General features: G+C 41.7%; 2 protein-coding genes across 2 annotated transcripts; both read right to left on the bottom strand.

Annotated features, from left to right (window-relative positions):
* Window positions 1-256: 256 nt before the first annotated feature.
* On the bottom strand, window positions 257-3008 carry cdk2ap2 (cyclin-dependent kinase 2 associated protein 2). The gene is made up of 5 exons (XM_047044528.1): window positions 2926-3008; window positions 1907-2062; window positions 1533-1624; window positions 1207-1327; window positions 257-1033 (listed from the first exon to the last, which is right to left on the bottom strand). The coding sequence occupies exons 2-5, from the start codon at window positions 1959-1961 to the stop codon at window positions 966-968; spliced, it is 336 nt and encodes a 111-aa protein (XP_046900484.1). The 5' UTR covers window positions 1962-2062; window positions 2926-3008; the 3' UTR covers window positions 257-965.
* A 4264-nt stretch (window positions 3009-7272) lies between these two features.
* Window positions 7273-12376, bottom strand: LOC124483892 (probable G-protein coupled receptor 83). Its single transcript, XM_047044481.1, has 4 exons — window positions 11738-12376; window positions 11383-11508; window positions 9856-9989; window positions 7273-9344 (listed from the first exon to the last, which is right to left on the bottom strand). Exons 1-4 carry the CDS (start codon window positions 12239-12241, stop codon window positions 8606-8608), a joined length of 1503 nt encoding a protein of 500 aa, XP_046900437.1. The 5' UTR covers window positions 12242-12376; the 3' UTR covers window positions 7273-8605.
* Between the last annotated feature and the right edge of the window lie 669 nt (window positions 12377-13045).

Genomic DNA, 13045 nt, shown 5'->3' with positions numbered 1-13045 from the left:
CATGGGTTTGAATCCACCTACACATATACAGTATGTAGTTCTTCTCATGTTAAATACGAACACAATTGAGTTGGATAGATGCTAGCTATTGCATGAACTTTCAGGTGGGGTAAGGCTTGTTGCATGGGTACAAATCCTTTACCTATAGGGGACGGTAAGGCAAAGATCAGTTAACAGCCGATCCTCCCCTATGCTGTGGGCCACTTTCCCCATTAGAAATGCAATAATTACTGATAACGAAGACGACACAAACAGGTTTCATTTAAAAACTTGTTTTTTATATTATTGTAATGAAGATTCAATAAACTGCAAAAATCGGGTTTACAAAATTTGCCATACTAAGAAACTGACGAGGTACAGGGAGGTAAAGTGTCCCCTGGGTGGAAACAGTAGGGTAATGAATCTGGGGTATTGTCAATATGTTTTGCTTTAGAGCTCAACAGATAGCGGCATTGAATTGGACTTTGGTTGTACAGTGGTGTCAGTATAGCAGCTTAGAAAAAAATAATTTCACAAATCTATGGCTACCATGCCATAATGAAAAGACATAACCAGCAAATGATGTTTCGTAGTTTCTCTCGTTTTCACATAAAACATTACCCGTCTGCGCCTGTTACCAGCTTGTATATAGAAATCCCAACTCCTTATGAAACCCCTTAAATGCACTGGAATTAGTGATTATGAAGTACAGATTAAAATCTTTATCAAAACAACCTTGTGTGGGGGGGTAAGGAGAGTAAAATAAGAGAAATTAAGGGTACAGTAGATTGTTGTAAATTTGACAGAGATGAGTCCCTGTCCTCAATTCCTTTTTTTCCAGAACATTAAGAAGGAATCCTAGAGAGAGAACATAAGGGAATGGAGGATTAACGCTTCAGGTTATGCAACAAAGACTTTGGGTCACAGGAACAGGAGGCTCATAATGAGGTCAATAGAAAGAGGGATAGTGGGATCCAGTGAAGGGGTTATGTACGTGCACTTCTCTCTGTCTCTGCCAGACAGTCTCTCACCAGCGCACGAGCATGGATAATTCCTGGAGGGAAGACAAGAACAAGAGATACCTACAATAGGCTGCAGCAAAAGTGTGGGGGGAAAAAAGATATCAGATTTGCCTAACTTGAAATCATTTGTAAAATCAACATCTATTCACTTTGGAGGAAAATTTGGAGTTGTTGCGTTTTGTATTGATTCATCATGGCACAGTACCTCTCTTTAGCCTCTCCATGGCGCTCTTACTCCCAGCATAGGTGGGTCGGATTTCACGGCTCATCTCCTCAATGACGGACAGCAGCTCACTGTATGTAGAGCCCTGGGACACCTTCACAGGCTGTGTGTCCACAAAGGAGGGTCAAACATAGTGTGGAGGTTGGCTGTTTTAGCCTTTACAGACATTACAGTGATAGAAAGCAAAGGGCAGTGAAGTTATAAGAGTTTAAAAAGATTTTGAAAGTGCGCCGATACCGTAGCATGAGAAGCAACAAAGTAAAGATTCTCTCAATCGACAATGTACAAGATCTCTTAAGAGGGTGCACCTGAACAAAGCCCATGGAAGGTGGTCCAAAATCACTGAAGGCCGGCCGGAAGTTAGATGAGGAGGGTAGGGACGGGGAGGGCACACTGGAGCCTGTGGAGGGAAAAGACAGATGCACTACTAGGTCAAATTACCATCCTCACCAACATCTTCCAGCCCTTCGGGAGCGTGGTAGTACTTTGGTTAAGGTCAAAGGTTGAAACGGTGGCTGGTAGCCACTTGGTGTGTCTAGACTGTAGAGAGCTGGGCAGTCATGGTTAGGCAGGGTACTGTATAAGCCCAGAGGTTTATCTGCACATCACAAGCCAAGGATCCGACATGGGTCTCCATCAATTCACAACACAGAGGCTGCAGGATGCCTTGCAGACGACTGACCCGGTGGGGTGTGGTTGGAGCCAGACGGAGCGGGGGCGATCGGTTTGTAGCTCATTGTGATGTCACTGCGCAGCTCCCCGTACGTCGCTCCGCTGCCGTCCGTCCCGTCGACCCGGTGTTTATACAGCTTTACTGAAGGGCTCGAGCTCCTGAGAGCTACAACACAAAGTCACACAGAGAAGAGTTTAGCACAAACAAGCCTACATGGTCTTAGCAGTGAGCCTGCCACCAATATGGTAGACTAGAAATCACACACAAAAAAGCCTGTTGACTGGAAAGCACTGCAGTCTATGCTCTGAAAAAGCACAAGATGTTAAGATGAAACTAGGCAATGCACTTTTGTGGCCCATGTTACGTATAACTTCTCATGCAGGCTATGATTCAGACAGGAATCAAGCTCAGTCTCACGACGTTAAAGACAAATGGCCAAGTCGGCTTCAACTTTAGAAACCGACAGTTAAGACGCCTAGTCAGCGGCCAGTGATGTAATTAGGATATGTAGCTACCGTCTTATATTTGTTTGTCCGATTTGGATCTGTATGCCGCGGCGGTAATAGGATGTGCACGTGTGGGATCTGACCCCGACAAGACATGATCTGATTCTGACAGGATCTTCTCACCTGGTCCACCATGTTTAAGCTAACTAGGTCGACATACGTCGACCAACAACATTCTTAGAGAAAAGTGGCCAGAGTTAATGACTAGAACCATCCAAAAACAACGACTGGCTTTGTGGCAACTTATTGATATACATCATCGCATTACTATAGCACTAGCAAAAAAAACTGGCTAGCTTGTTCACACTGTTAGCAAGCTAGCTCTAGCTGGCTAGTAAAACTAGACTGTATACAGTAGCTAGCTATCGTTAAAATTAGCTAGCAAATAAGCTACAATAGACAGCACAAAGCATGACTAAACAGCAACCCGAGTCTCAATATACGTTCTACCCATCTTAACATCACGTCCTTATTTACAAAAAGAGCAAAGAAAGTCAGAAACAGTGTTTTAATTAATCTCACCTTGCTACGGAAAGATTTGAAATCCTTTTCAGGACGAAAAGCTCCCACTCATGTACTACGCCTGCGTGTTAGATTAAGAGGCGTGGCACTTTTGATGAATATTCATTCTAGCGTCATTTCACTAATTGTCATTGGTTAAGAGACGGAACATGCAGTAACAAACATTTAGACTGAACATTTAAAATACATTCATTCAGACTATATTTATAAGGTTTTCATCATTTGCGATCAAGTATATGAGACATGTATCCACATATTACTGAAACATTTGAGCTGAGACAGCCTATGTGCTTCAAGCTCCAATGTACAGTAACTTTGTGTAGCTGTTTGGTTCTACAAATACTGTTATTTGGATGGGTTTTGGGTGACTGAAATCTTTAGGGTATGGCAGGGTTTTTTAGTAACATATATAGGGAAGTATGGTGAAAGCAATAAACATTGGTGTACAGGGTTGAATCCAATACACTGTATATATCATATTAAATCAAATGACTAAATGTAAATATATACCAGCCTTATCTACGGCTTAAGTCTATCCAATATTATTGGTCTCAGTCCCTACATTCACTGCAAAGACTATGCAGCCAGCAGCAGAACCTACCCAAACAGATATTGATGTGAAAGGTAACACGACTAGGATATAATGTTAACAGGTCTCAGGAGGTTTTACACACTGAACTAGTTAATTTATTATTTTTATCTAACACCTCGAAATGGCTTCTGGCTTCTCTCTTATTGCAAAGGGAATGGTTTCCAGGTCAATACTCATCCTAAAGCAACAGTCTCTGTTAGTACTACAGATGACTAATCCTCAATTGTAACAAACACACTATCCTTCTATAATGTAGTTGAAAAATCTGATTTTCACACTTTTGGTGACTTTTCATCCATGGCTTTATATCCCGTCCTTGGTCCTTCAGTAAATATCAGTCTTCCAATTTCTAGTAGGGAGAGATAGTGGAAAATGAAGCTCAAACGTTGTTTTATTACAAAATACGTGCCGATGCCACTAACTTTCCAGCATTAGTAACTGTTCTCTAGCAAGCTATTTTAGCTTCTGTTGTACTACAGACAGCTCCATAGGTTGTAATGAGGAATCAAAGGACTGAGGATCAAACTGGTCTATGTGTGTGTGAAAAGATTGTTGCTGAAACAAACTGCTCTTCACCTGGCAGTGCTGGGTCATTAATGTATGATTTATATTCTGATATGATGAGGTTATTCTATAAGAAGTACTCCCACAGTGTCAGTTCCCTTACTTTTACACTGTAACCTATTCAGTAATCATTGTATTTATATAGGAAACGCGTTCACAAAAATTCAGTGTTTTGACAAATGTACCATCGTTTTTATTAATATCCTTGTGTGTCCTGTTAAATGTGAACAATAAGGTTGTTGTATTGTTTGACAATAGTGCTGAACAGCAGTTGTTGTGAAGTGCATACCGAAGGTGGAAGGGTTTTTCTTGTGTGGAACACATAATTGTCACAAAACCCTCTGAGATGCAGTTAAAATTCACATTCATGAATTCTCTGGAAAGCATACCCACAGAATAATGCAAAAAAATGCAGTGTGAAGTTGTAGCCAAGGGCCAAACAATGTTAGCAATGTCAGCTATGTTTAGCTAGATGCCAGCTCAGGTTTAGGTGATGAGGCATTATGCTGAGTTTCATAGGGATGATGAATGATAGGATATAGTACTACTCTTCTCCTATTGTCAGGTACAGCATCTGGCTTGCTCTGTCCTTAACATGGAGAGTATATAATCTATTTCAGATGCTAGTTTCCTCGATCAGGCTCCCTTTCTTGTTCTCACTGTTCTGCTACATACAGGCTCTCACTCTTACATTCCTCTATCATGTGTCATTCATAATGTATGGCTCTGTACCTGCACGTGTACAGATCCAGCTCCAACCACGGAGGAATTACAGTAAAGGTTGAGCATGAATGTTCACTGTAGCCTTTTTGTGCCTGGGTATTTAGTAAGTACATATTAATATTTTTGGGAATAAGATCAAAGCAAATAGTACCAAATAGTGCCAAATAGTGCCAAATAGTGCCAAATAGTGCCAAATAGTGCCATTAGTGCCTTCTGTGCGGCTTTTGAAATCTGAAATGCAAATAATCTGAAATTAAAATCACTAAACGTACAAGCAACTATTTGCTTACGGTTTCAGGTGTATGCTGGCAGAGACAAAGACGCTCATGAATACATTTATAAATGACACGGCGCAGGCAATTGCTCTTTGAAAACATTAGATTTAAAAAAATTATACGCTGAATAATGTGCTGAAAAGTGTGCAATGTTCTCTGACTCATCTAAAAAGTGGTCATTGTTTCGATGAATATGTAATAATGATGAATGAATATGCAGCGTGGATATCAGACAAGATAAAGCAAGCGAAAAAAGAAAGAAAACAACTTTGGATTGGAATGCACAAGTAGGGAGAAGGTAGCAAAGGATAGCGACCCTGAAGACCGTGTGTCTATGTGTTTGTGAGTGTAACCATGGTAATGACAGTGCAGGAGAGAGGGGTGGTGAAGAAAGAGGTGGGATTGGTGGAAGGTGCATGTTGGAGTGTGTGTGTGTTTTCCATTTAGAACTATACCCTTCTAGTCCTTGATTATCTACTGCACTTACAATGTCCCCTATTTGTGCATCACATTGGATAAAACTGTCTGCTAAATTAATAAATACAATTTATGTATTTTGAATTTCAAGCACAGCAACTTCCTATTATACTATGGGGTTGGGGGCTGTTGCAATGGTCAACTGTCAGATCTAGGAGGTCAACCTCTCTGGGTGCCAGAGAAGCCATTCCCCTGGAGTATAGGTGTGAAAGCACTTCTATGGCACAGCTTCTCCTGTGGAAAATGTTTTTGATTTTTGATGTGATTCCCGCTTTGGAGCTCAATACTCCAATTACTCTCACAGAGAAAGAGCCTTTCTCTTTCTCTGTCTCTCTTGAAATCAATTGCTGAAAGGCATAATACAATGGGTAAGTGACAGTTAAAAATGTAACCACACAAAAGAAAATCATTCTAAATGTTATTTCTTAATGTTTAATTAATATTCATCAAGTGACTGAGTGTTTCAAGTCTGTCACATGGAATATAAAACGACTCAAAAAACAAGAATGCATTTTCTCTTGTTCACCAAAAATAGTTTAAATTCAGTCATCGCTACTGTAGTACAATATATCATGCCCTTGACAACCACAAAACAGAATACACGGGACACCGGACTGTAGGTGTGGGAAGCACCACTGTGTCGTTTTCTTAACTCTCTTGATTGGAGTTGGAAAGCAACAACATCTGAAATGCCTTCTGAAAATTCTTAATTTTGCAAACAGCTGCCACAATACAAGCTCACAAATAAACAGCACAGGTATTAGCATTTGAGCACAAACATACACGTAGGCGATTCTAGGTTTTAAAACTGGGTGCAAAGGGTACTGGTTGTTTTTTTTGCTTACAACAACATGCTCAAAATTAATACTAGATCTGAAAATGTAAAATGAATCATTATAGTACAACAAGCCATGATAGAAAATACCACTTTGACATCACTTAAAAATGTTTTAAAAACATTTCATCAGGTTTTTACATTAATTTGAAAATGTATGTTTTCATCCCAATAGTAGGGGATCCAAATGCACCTGCAGTAAAATTGCCTATGAACACACATGATCCATAACTCATGACCATTGGTGTGTTCAATAGCCATGAAAGAACCCATTAACAATTAGCCAAAATAAATAAGAATTCTGAAACAACCACATCTGAATAGGAACTTGACCTAAAATGAATACACTTAATGGACAAATGTGGACTGTGCTCACGTACCAACCAAAACAAAACAGTAGTCAACACATTACCTAACACATACTGTGCAAACCATTTACAACATTACATTTCAGAATGTAGAAGTGTATTCAATGGAAAGTGCATGAGTTAAGGCAATGATCTCCAGGCACAGCAGAAAGTGAGTGAGAGTTCCCGTTCTGATCTTATTTCTCTAATCCATGACACTGCAATAGCCCTATTTCACAGGTGGCTGCACAATCTAAGCCAACCTGCTGTAAGGTTCAGCAGGATAAAATAAACTGAACCAGAAAACCAGTCTCAGATGTCATCTCAACCACAAGCACAATTGGCACAATTTTGTCAACAATTTTGATAACAATGACATTTACATTGACTCTTTTAGCAGACGCTCTTATCCAGAGCGACTTACGTAAGTACAGGGACATTCCCCCCGAGGCAAGTAGGGTGAAGTGCCTTGCCCAAGGACACAACTTCATTTGGCACAGCTGGAAATCGATCTAGCAACCTTCAGATTACTAGCCCGGTTCCCTAACCGCTCTGCCATCTGACTCCTCACTAATTAATAAACAAGGTTCTTGACACTGGCGTCGAAAGTTCAGTTCTGATAGCTGTTGGTAATATCCAAATCCAATCCACTTCACAGTAATAAAAGAGCCCTGTAACTAACATCATGTATAATCACCTCACAATCACAAATCACAAAAAATCTTTAAAAAACACTTATGTACTACCCTCTCCCATGCATTTAAGTAGCAGAAACAGACAAAAACAACTTTTGGAATTAGATCTACCTCAACATATATGAAGAACAACTCTTCGCTTCATTACACATTTTGAAAGGAAAACCAATATGCAACATATACTGTACCACCAGCAACACATTATCTGTCATTATCACTCAAACATCCAAAAGACCACATATATAAAAAGATCCTGGAATATAAAGTTGATTGATGCAACCGAAGAGTAACACCTTCTAACCGACTCTGAAAAACAATGTTTCCACTGTGCCTGATTTAAATCAGCACTAATAGATGCTCCCATTTGAAGGCCTTCTCTCTCTATCATTATTACTGGCACTCAGGAGTTGATTCACAACTAGCATATGTGCTTCGACATGCCTCTCTTCTAGTGGTAGATGTCTCATTATCTCCCCATTTATATTACGTTCTTTGAAACTATCCAGACTGACACTACTTAAAAGCTCCCTACATCCACCCTCATCCTCACATAATGAGTATCTGTTACCAATCCGCTCATCCCGAGGCCTAACAGCTTCAGCCTTCATATGAAGGCACCCAGAGCCTTCTCAAAGAAGCACCTGCAGCAGCTCCCTTTAAAAGAAAAGATGAGGATTTCACAAAATGAGCTTGATCGCCACCTGGTATGTGGATCCCCATTAATATTAGAGTCAAAGAGGTTCCTGGTTCAATTCTACAATCAATATAGCCTGACAAATCTATAACCAGACAAATCTTCCAGCTCATGTTTTATTTGCTCTGGCAGATGGGTATGGCCACCTGGATTGATTTGATTGACAAGTTCGAATTTGCAATAGTTGCGATCAGTGTGCAACCAGTTGCTTTTTATGGATTTACGTGAACGAGGCACGCTGAAACTCAATCTGGGATGCTTGCATAACAAAAAGCTAAGAAGAAACAAGCATAATGACAGCCATTACCGTGTAGGAGGGGAAGAACTTGAAAAGCCTCCCGCATCCTTGAATTGAAAACAAAACTATATACTGTATATCAAATCTTTTCTTGCTAACCAAAATATTATCCCATCCGTGACTCAGAACTACTGTATATGGTATGTTTCCAAACCATGACTTTTGTGATTTGTTGTGCCATTAGCTGACAGCCACTATTGGTTCCACTGAATGAATGTCTGTTTTACCTGTTTGTACATGGCTTTTGCAGAAAAGGAGGTACCTATCTTTGAGGGCATTTGGTTTATTAGCGGACGCATGGCTCTGTCGGGAAGGGATGTGGTTCTGTTGGGATGTATGGCTTCTCTGGGACGAGGCTTGGTTGGGTTGTAAAGATGCATGGCTCTCCGGCCACGCGGCCCTATGACATGGCGTGCAGGAAGGCAGAGCCCCCAGCTCTGGTCCCACTCCCACCTCTCTGACCCTCAGTCTCCACCTGCACATGCCCAGTAACAGCCTCAGTTCCTTGCGGAAGGCTGGGTTCAGGCAGCAGTAAATGAATGGATTGTAACACGTGGAGCTCATAGCCAACCAATGAAAGCAAAAGTACAAGGCGTTGGATGAGCGAATGGCCTGGCTGGACAGGAGCACAACGTAACAGTTGAGGGGGAACCAGCAGATGGCAAACACGCCCACCACCACCAACAGCATGGCCAGTGTGCGGCGGCGTTTTCGTCTCTGGGCGGCATACTGGGATGTGGTGGTGTCCCCAATGGCATTGCGGCGCCACAGGCGGCGGGCCACGGTGGAGTAGGCGGCAGTGATGATTAAAAGGGGGAGGACGTAGAGGAGGATGAAGGTAAGCAGGTCGATACACTGCCAGTAGACATCTGAGGGCTCTGGGAAGTCTGGCACACACAGGCTCTGTTCTTTCTCCTTGCTAAGCAGTGGGATGTAATGGAAACAAGAAATGTAGGAGGCAAGCAGGGGGCAGTGGCCATTGTCAGGGGTATGATTGGGAGAAGGAAAAGTAGGTAGCAAGGTGTGAGAGTGAATACAATTTGGTATCTTATAAACAACAAGGTAAGTGGTGCTTTGAGGGCAAAGGGAGGTAAGCAACAATCACAACAACAACAGTAGGTGGTGGCAACAAAATGGGCCACCTACCAACCTTAGACACCATTAAAAGAATCACCCAACTCAACTCAAAAAGCTGAATTTTCAGTAAGAGTGCAGGCTCTAGATAAAGAGTGTAACAGTGAAACATACAGGGAGCCAAAGAAAGACAATTTTTAAAAAACAGAGGTTCTGGAGTGTGAAGGATTGACAAAAAAGGAATTTAAAACAGAATGATTGATCGTGTGAGTGAGATAGAGAGAGAGAGAGAGAGAAAGAGTGTAACTGAGGGGGAGAGGTACTGTAGGGTGTGTAGAAAGGTGAGCTGTGTGTACCTATACACAAAGGTCAGGAGTTTCTGGTAGATGGCGTGAGGCATGGAGAAGCAGACGGCCAAAATCCAGATGAGAGCCACACAAACGCCCCCATGAGCTGGAGACATGCGGGGCCTGAGAGGGTGCAGGATCACCTAGAAAAATACACATCACTACGTCAGCTTTGACCAGTGGGGGTTTAAGACTATTCAAATTAGGCTAAATGTGTGACCACGTTTGTATTGACAAGCTTTCATTGTTTAGCCTACATTCTCCACAATTGCAAGTGTTCCATGAACCGTACTTACAGTCTATACTGTTACTAATCATAAGGGAAAAGAAATATTCTAAGATGGTCAATTTCAACGGGCTTATTCCCTTTACAATTTTTAACAGACCCACGATTTCTGTTGGTATTGTACCTTACGTATGCGTAGGCCTACATTCAGGGGCACCGTATAGGGGGGGAAAGTTAGGACAATTCCAAGGGCCAGGGGCCCCCCAAAAATTGAAAAACTAATAGAAATGATCCCAATTTATTATTTATTTATTCCATGGGGCCCAAAATTCCTGCCGGCGCCCCTGCCTACATTTTAAGACAGATATATAATATTATTTAAGCAATAAGCCCCAAGAGGCCGTGTTTTGCGCTGATTTTAGAACAGGTAAGGGAGTTGTTAGGGGCTTATTGCTTTTCTAAAACTGTTACTACAAATATTTGATATGGTTTCATAAATTAAAAAAATTAGAAACAAAATAGTTCCTGCATAAATCGTTGCCACGCAACAGCCAGATGGACACCTTTGCCGTTCTTCACGGTGGGATAAATGTCGATGCGCAGTAATATGGAATTTTAAAGAATGTTATGAGGACAACCTGTATGCTGAATTTTACAACGGCATGGAACGCGATAAAGCCAATCACAATCAAGGATGGGAACAACCAGTTTTAGAATAAATATTTGGGTGTGCTTCGGAAAAGGGCACAACCTTTGTTCTCTCACGTATATATTATTTTTGGAATGCTGCTTCATCTTTATTCAACTTTATCATTAACTGGCAACTAAAAGCACTCAATGATAGGCTAGGCCTACATATGCTACTGATATTACTATCCCAACTATAATTTCAGCTGAACTATAGGCCTATAGCCTAATATTCTTGTTACGACTAGCTAACCTACTTCTTTTTCTGTTTAACAGTTCAGCTTTCAGCTTCTCCCGCATTGTAGGCTATTTAAGCTCTTAGGTTTGTTGATGCAGTTCAGTTTCCACACTGCCTCTTGAAATTCAACTATTTCTTCGATTGCTTCACAACGTTCAAACGTATTCTACCGCATTGTATTTAAGCACTTAGCTTTGTTAGATGATGCAGTTCAGCTTCCACACCGTCTTTTGTGTCAAACATACATTTTTAAAATTAATTTCATCTTTCATCTTGCGTTTTTTTTCCTTTCATTTCTGTATTTTCAGCCAGTATTAAAGACAATTTTATATTAAACCATGAGGTTTACATTTACAGCTTTAACTGAACCAACCCGTACATTTACCTGTCTCCTGTCAAGCGCAATAGCGGTGAGAGTCAGCGTGGACACGTGCAGGGAGCAATATTGCACGAAGCGGCTGATGTGGCACATGCCTTTTCCAAACACCCAACTGCTGTTAACGAACCGAACCTGCGGAAAAGAGCAACAAGAAATTATAAGCACTACTATCCTACTAAATTGCTGCTGTGTGTAGCGTGTGAATGTGTACAAACTTGTGGATAGAGTGCTGCCAAACCATTTTTAAGAAGACTAACTTTAACCGACATAATGCGTACGAGAGTACGAGATCTGGAATACAAATTCTACACATTTTTGGTGTAGGCATATGTGTTTTGAGAAACAGGTCTTCTGTTCTTACCAGGGTAAACGGTGTGTTGAGAAGCGTGATGAGAATGTCTGCAACTGCCAGGTTAACAATGAATAGGCTAGTAGCGGAGTGCATGCGTTTGTTCTTGAAAACCACATGGCATACAAGAGTATTCCCGAAAAGTGAAATGACAATTATAAAAGAGTAAGCGAAAACCAGCAAAGCTTTCACTTTCCCGTTCTGCGACTCTCCTCCGTAGCGCTTCTTTCCAGCCATGGAGCGCCAGTCTGCGAGGGTCCCGTCATCTAAGTATAGCGTAAAAAAACTGGAACGGTTAAGCACCTTCTGACCTGATATGTTTAGCAGTTCGGTGTCCGATGAAATACCCCTGTTAAGTGCGGAGTTGTTGAGCTCGTGCGCCCCTGCCCCGTTAAGGCATGTGGCAGCCAAATAGGCGAGGGATAGCCAAAGGCACAAACTTCTCATGTCAGCGGTGGTAGGAGAAATTGTGATGATAAACATGGGACGTCTGAACGGATACCTCCTTGTACGCATCTGCAACAATGCTAGGCGAAGGGAAAAAAAAGCAATCCGGTCTGTGTTTTAAACGACTATGCACTCCCCTCCACCCTGCGCGTCCTATCTGATGTCTGACGCCACAAAATACACTATTACACCTGGCGCTGATGTTTGACGCCACATAATACACATATTACACCGGGCGCATCTGCGGCGCGGGCTCCGATTAGGTTTTGTTCTGTCCTCCACAGCATTTCAGAAGAGGAGCGCTGCGAGATTCGCGAGATCAACAAACAACAAGAACGTTCTACGGACACAGTGAAGCTCGAGTTGCCATAGCCTAGTAGCCTACATTTTTTTATTATGCTAGCCGGACTTTTTACATGGAATGCGTGAACAATACAACAGGGGGGGGGGAGGAAACGTATGCTTCTTTATCTCTCTGAATTATTATTTATAGTTGCATATGGGTTCAATCTTCAATTTCTTAGCAAATGGCGTTCTCTTGCCACTTGACGTCACTTTAGTCACTTCTCCAGTGCTGATGACAGCCGCAAATCATGTTAACTTGCACCCCAACACCCCTTCGGCAACACTGGACAGAAGGCACTCTGTCAAACACGGTGCGTCATTGAAATCTGCGCTTACATTCTTTGCCTAGTAGACAGACAAAGAAGTAGTTTAATCACTACTTCGGTCTGAATGCCATCCAATCATTAGTGTCGGTCCAACCTTAATGATGGTGTTGGTGTTTACTACAGTCCTGCAACGCCCACAGATATCGGATTTATTTCATTAACCTTTGGTTGCTATCAGGATGTGAACAAAACAAAATCTAAT

This window comes from Hypomesus transpacificus, chromosome 22 (genome assembly GCF_021917145.1).
Source record: "Hypomesus transpacificus isolate Combined female chromosome 22, fHypTra1, whole genome shotgun sequence".
NCBI lineage: Eukaryota > Metazoa > Chordata > Actinopteri > Osmeriformes > Osmeridae > Hypomesus > Hypomesus transpacificus.
The sequence above is the reverse complement of the archived record's forward strand: the minus strand, read 5'-3'. Positions and strand labels throughout refer to the sequence as shown.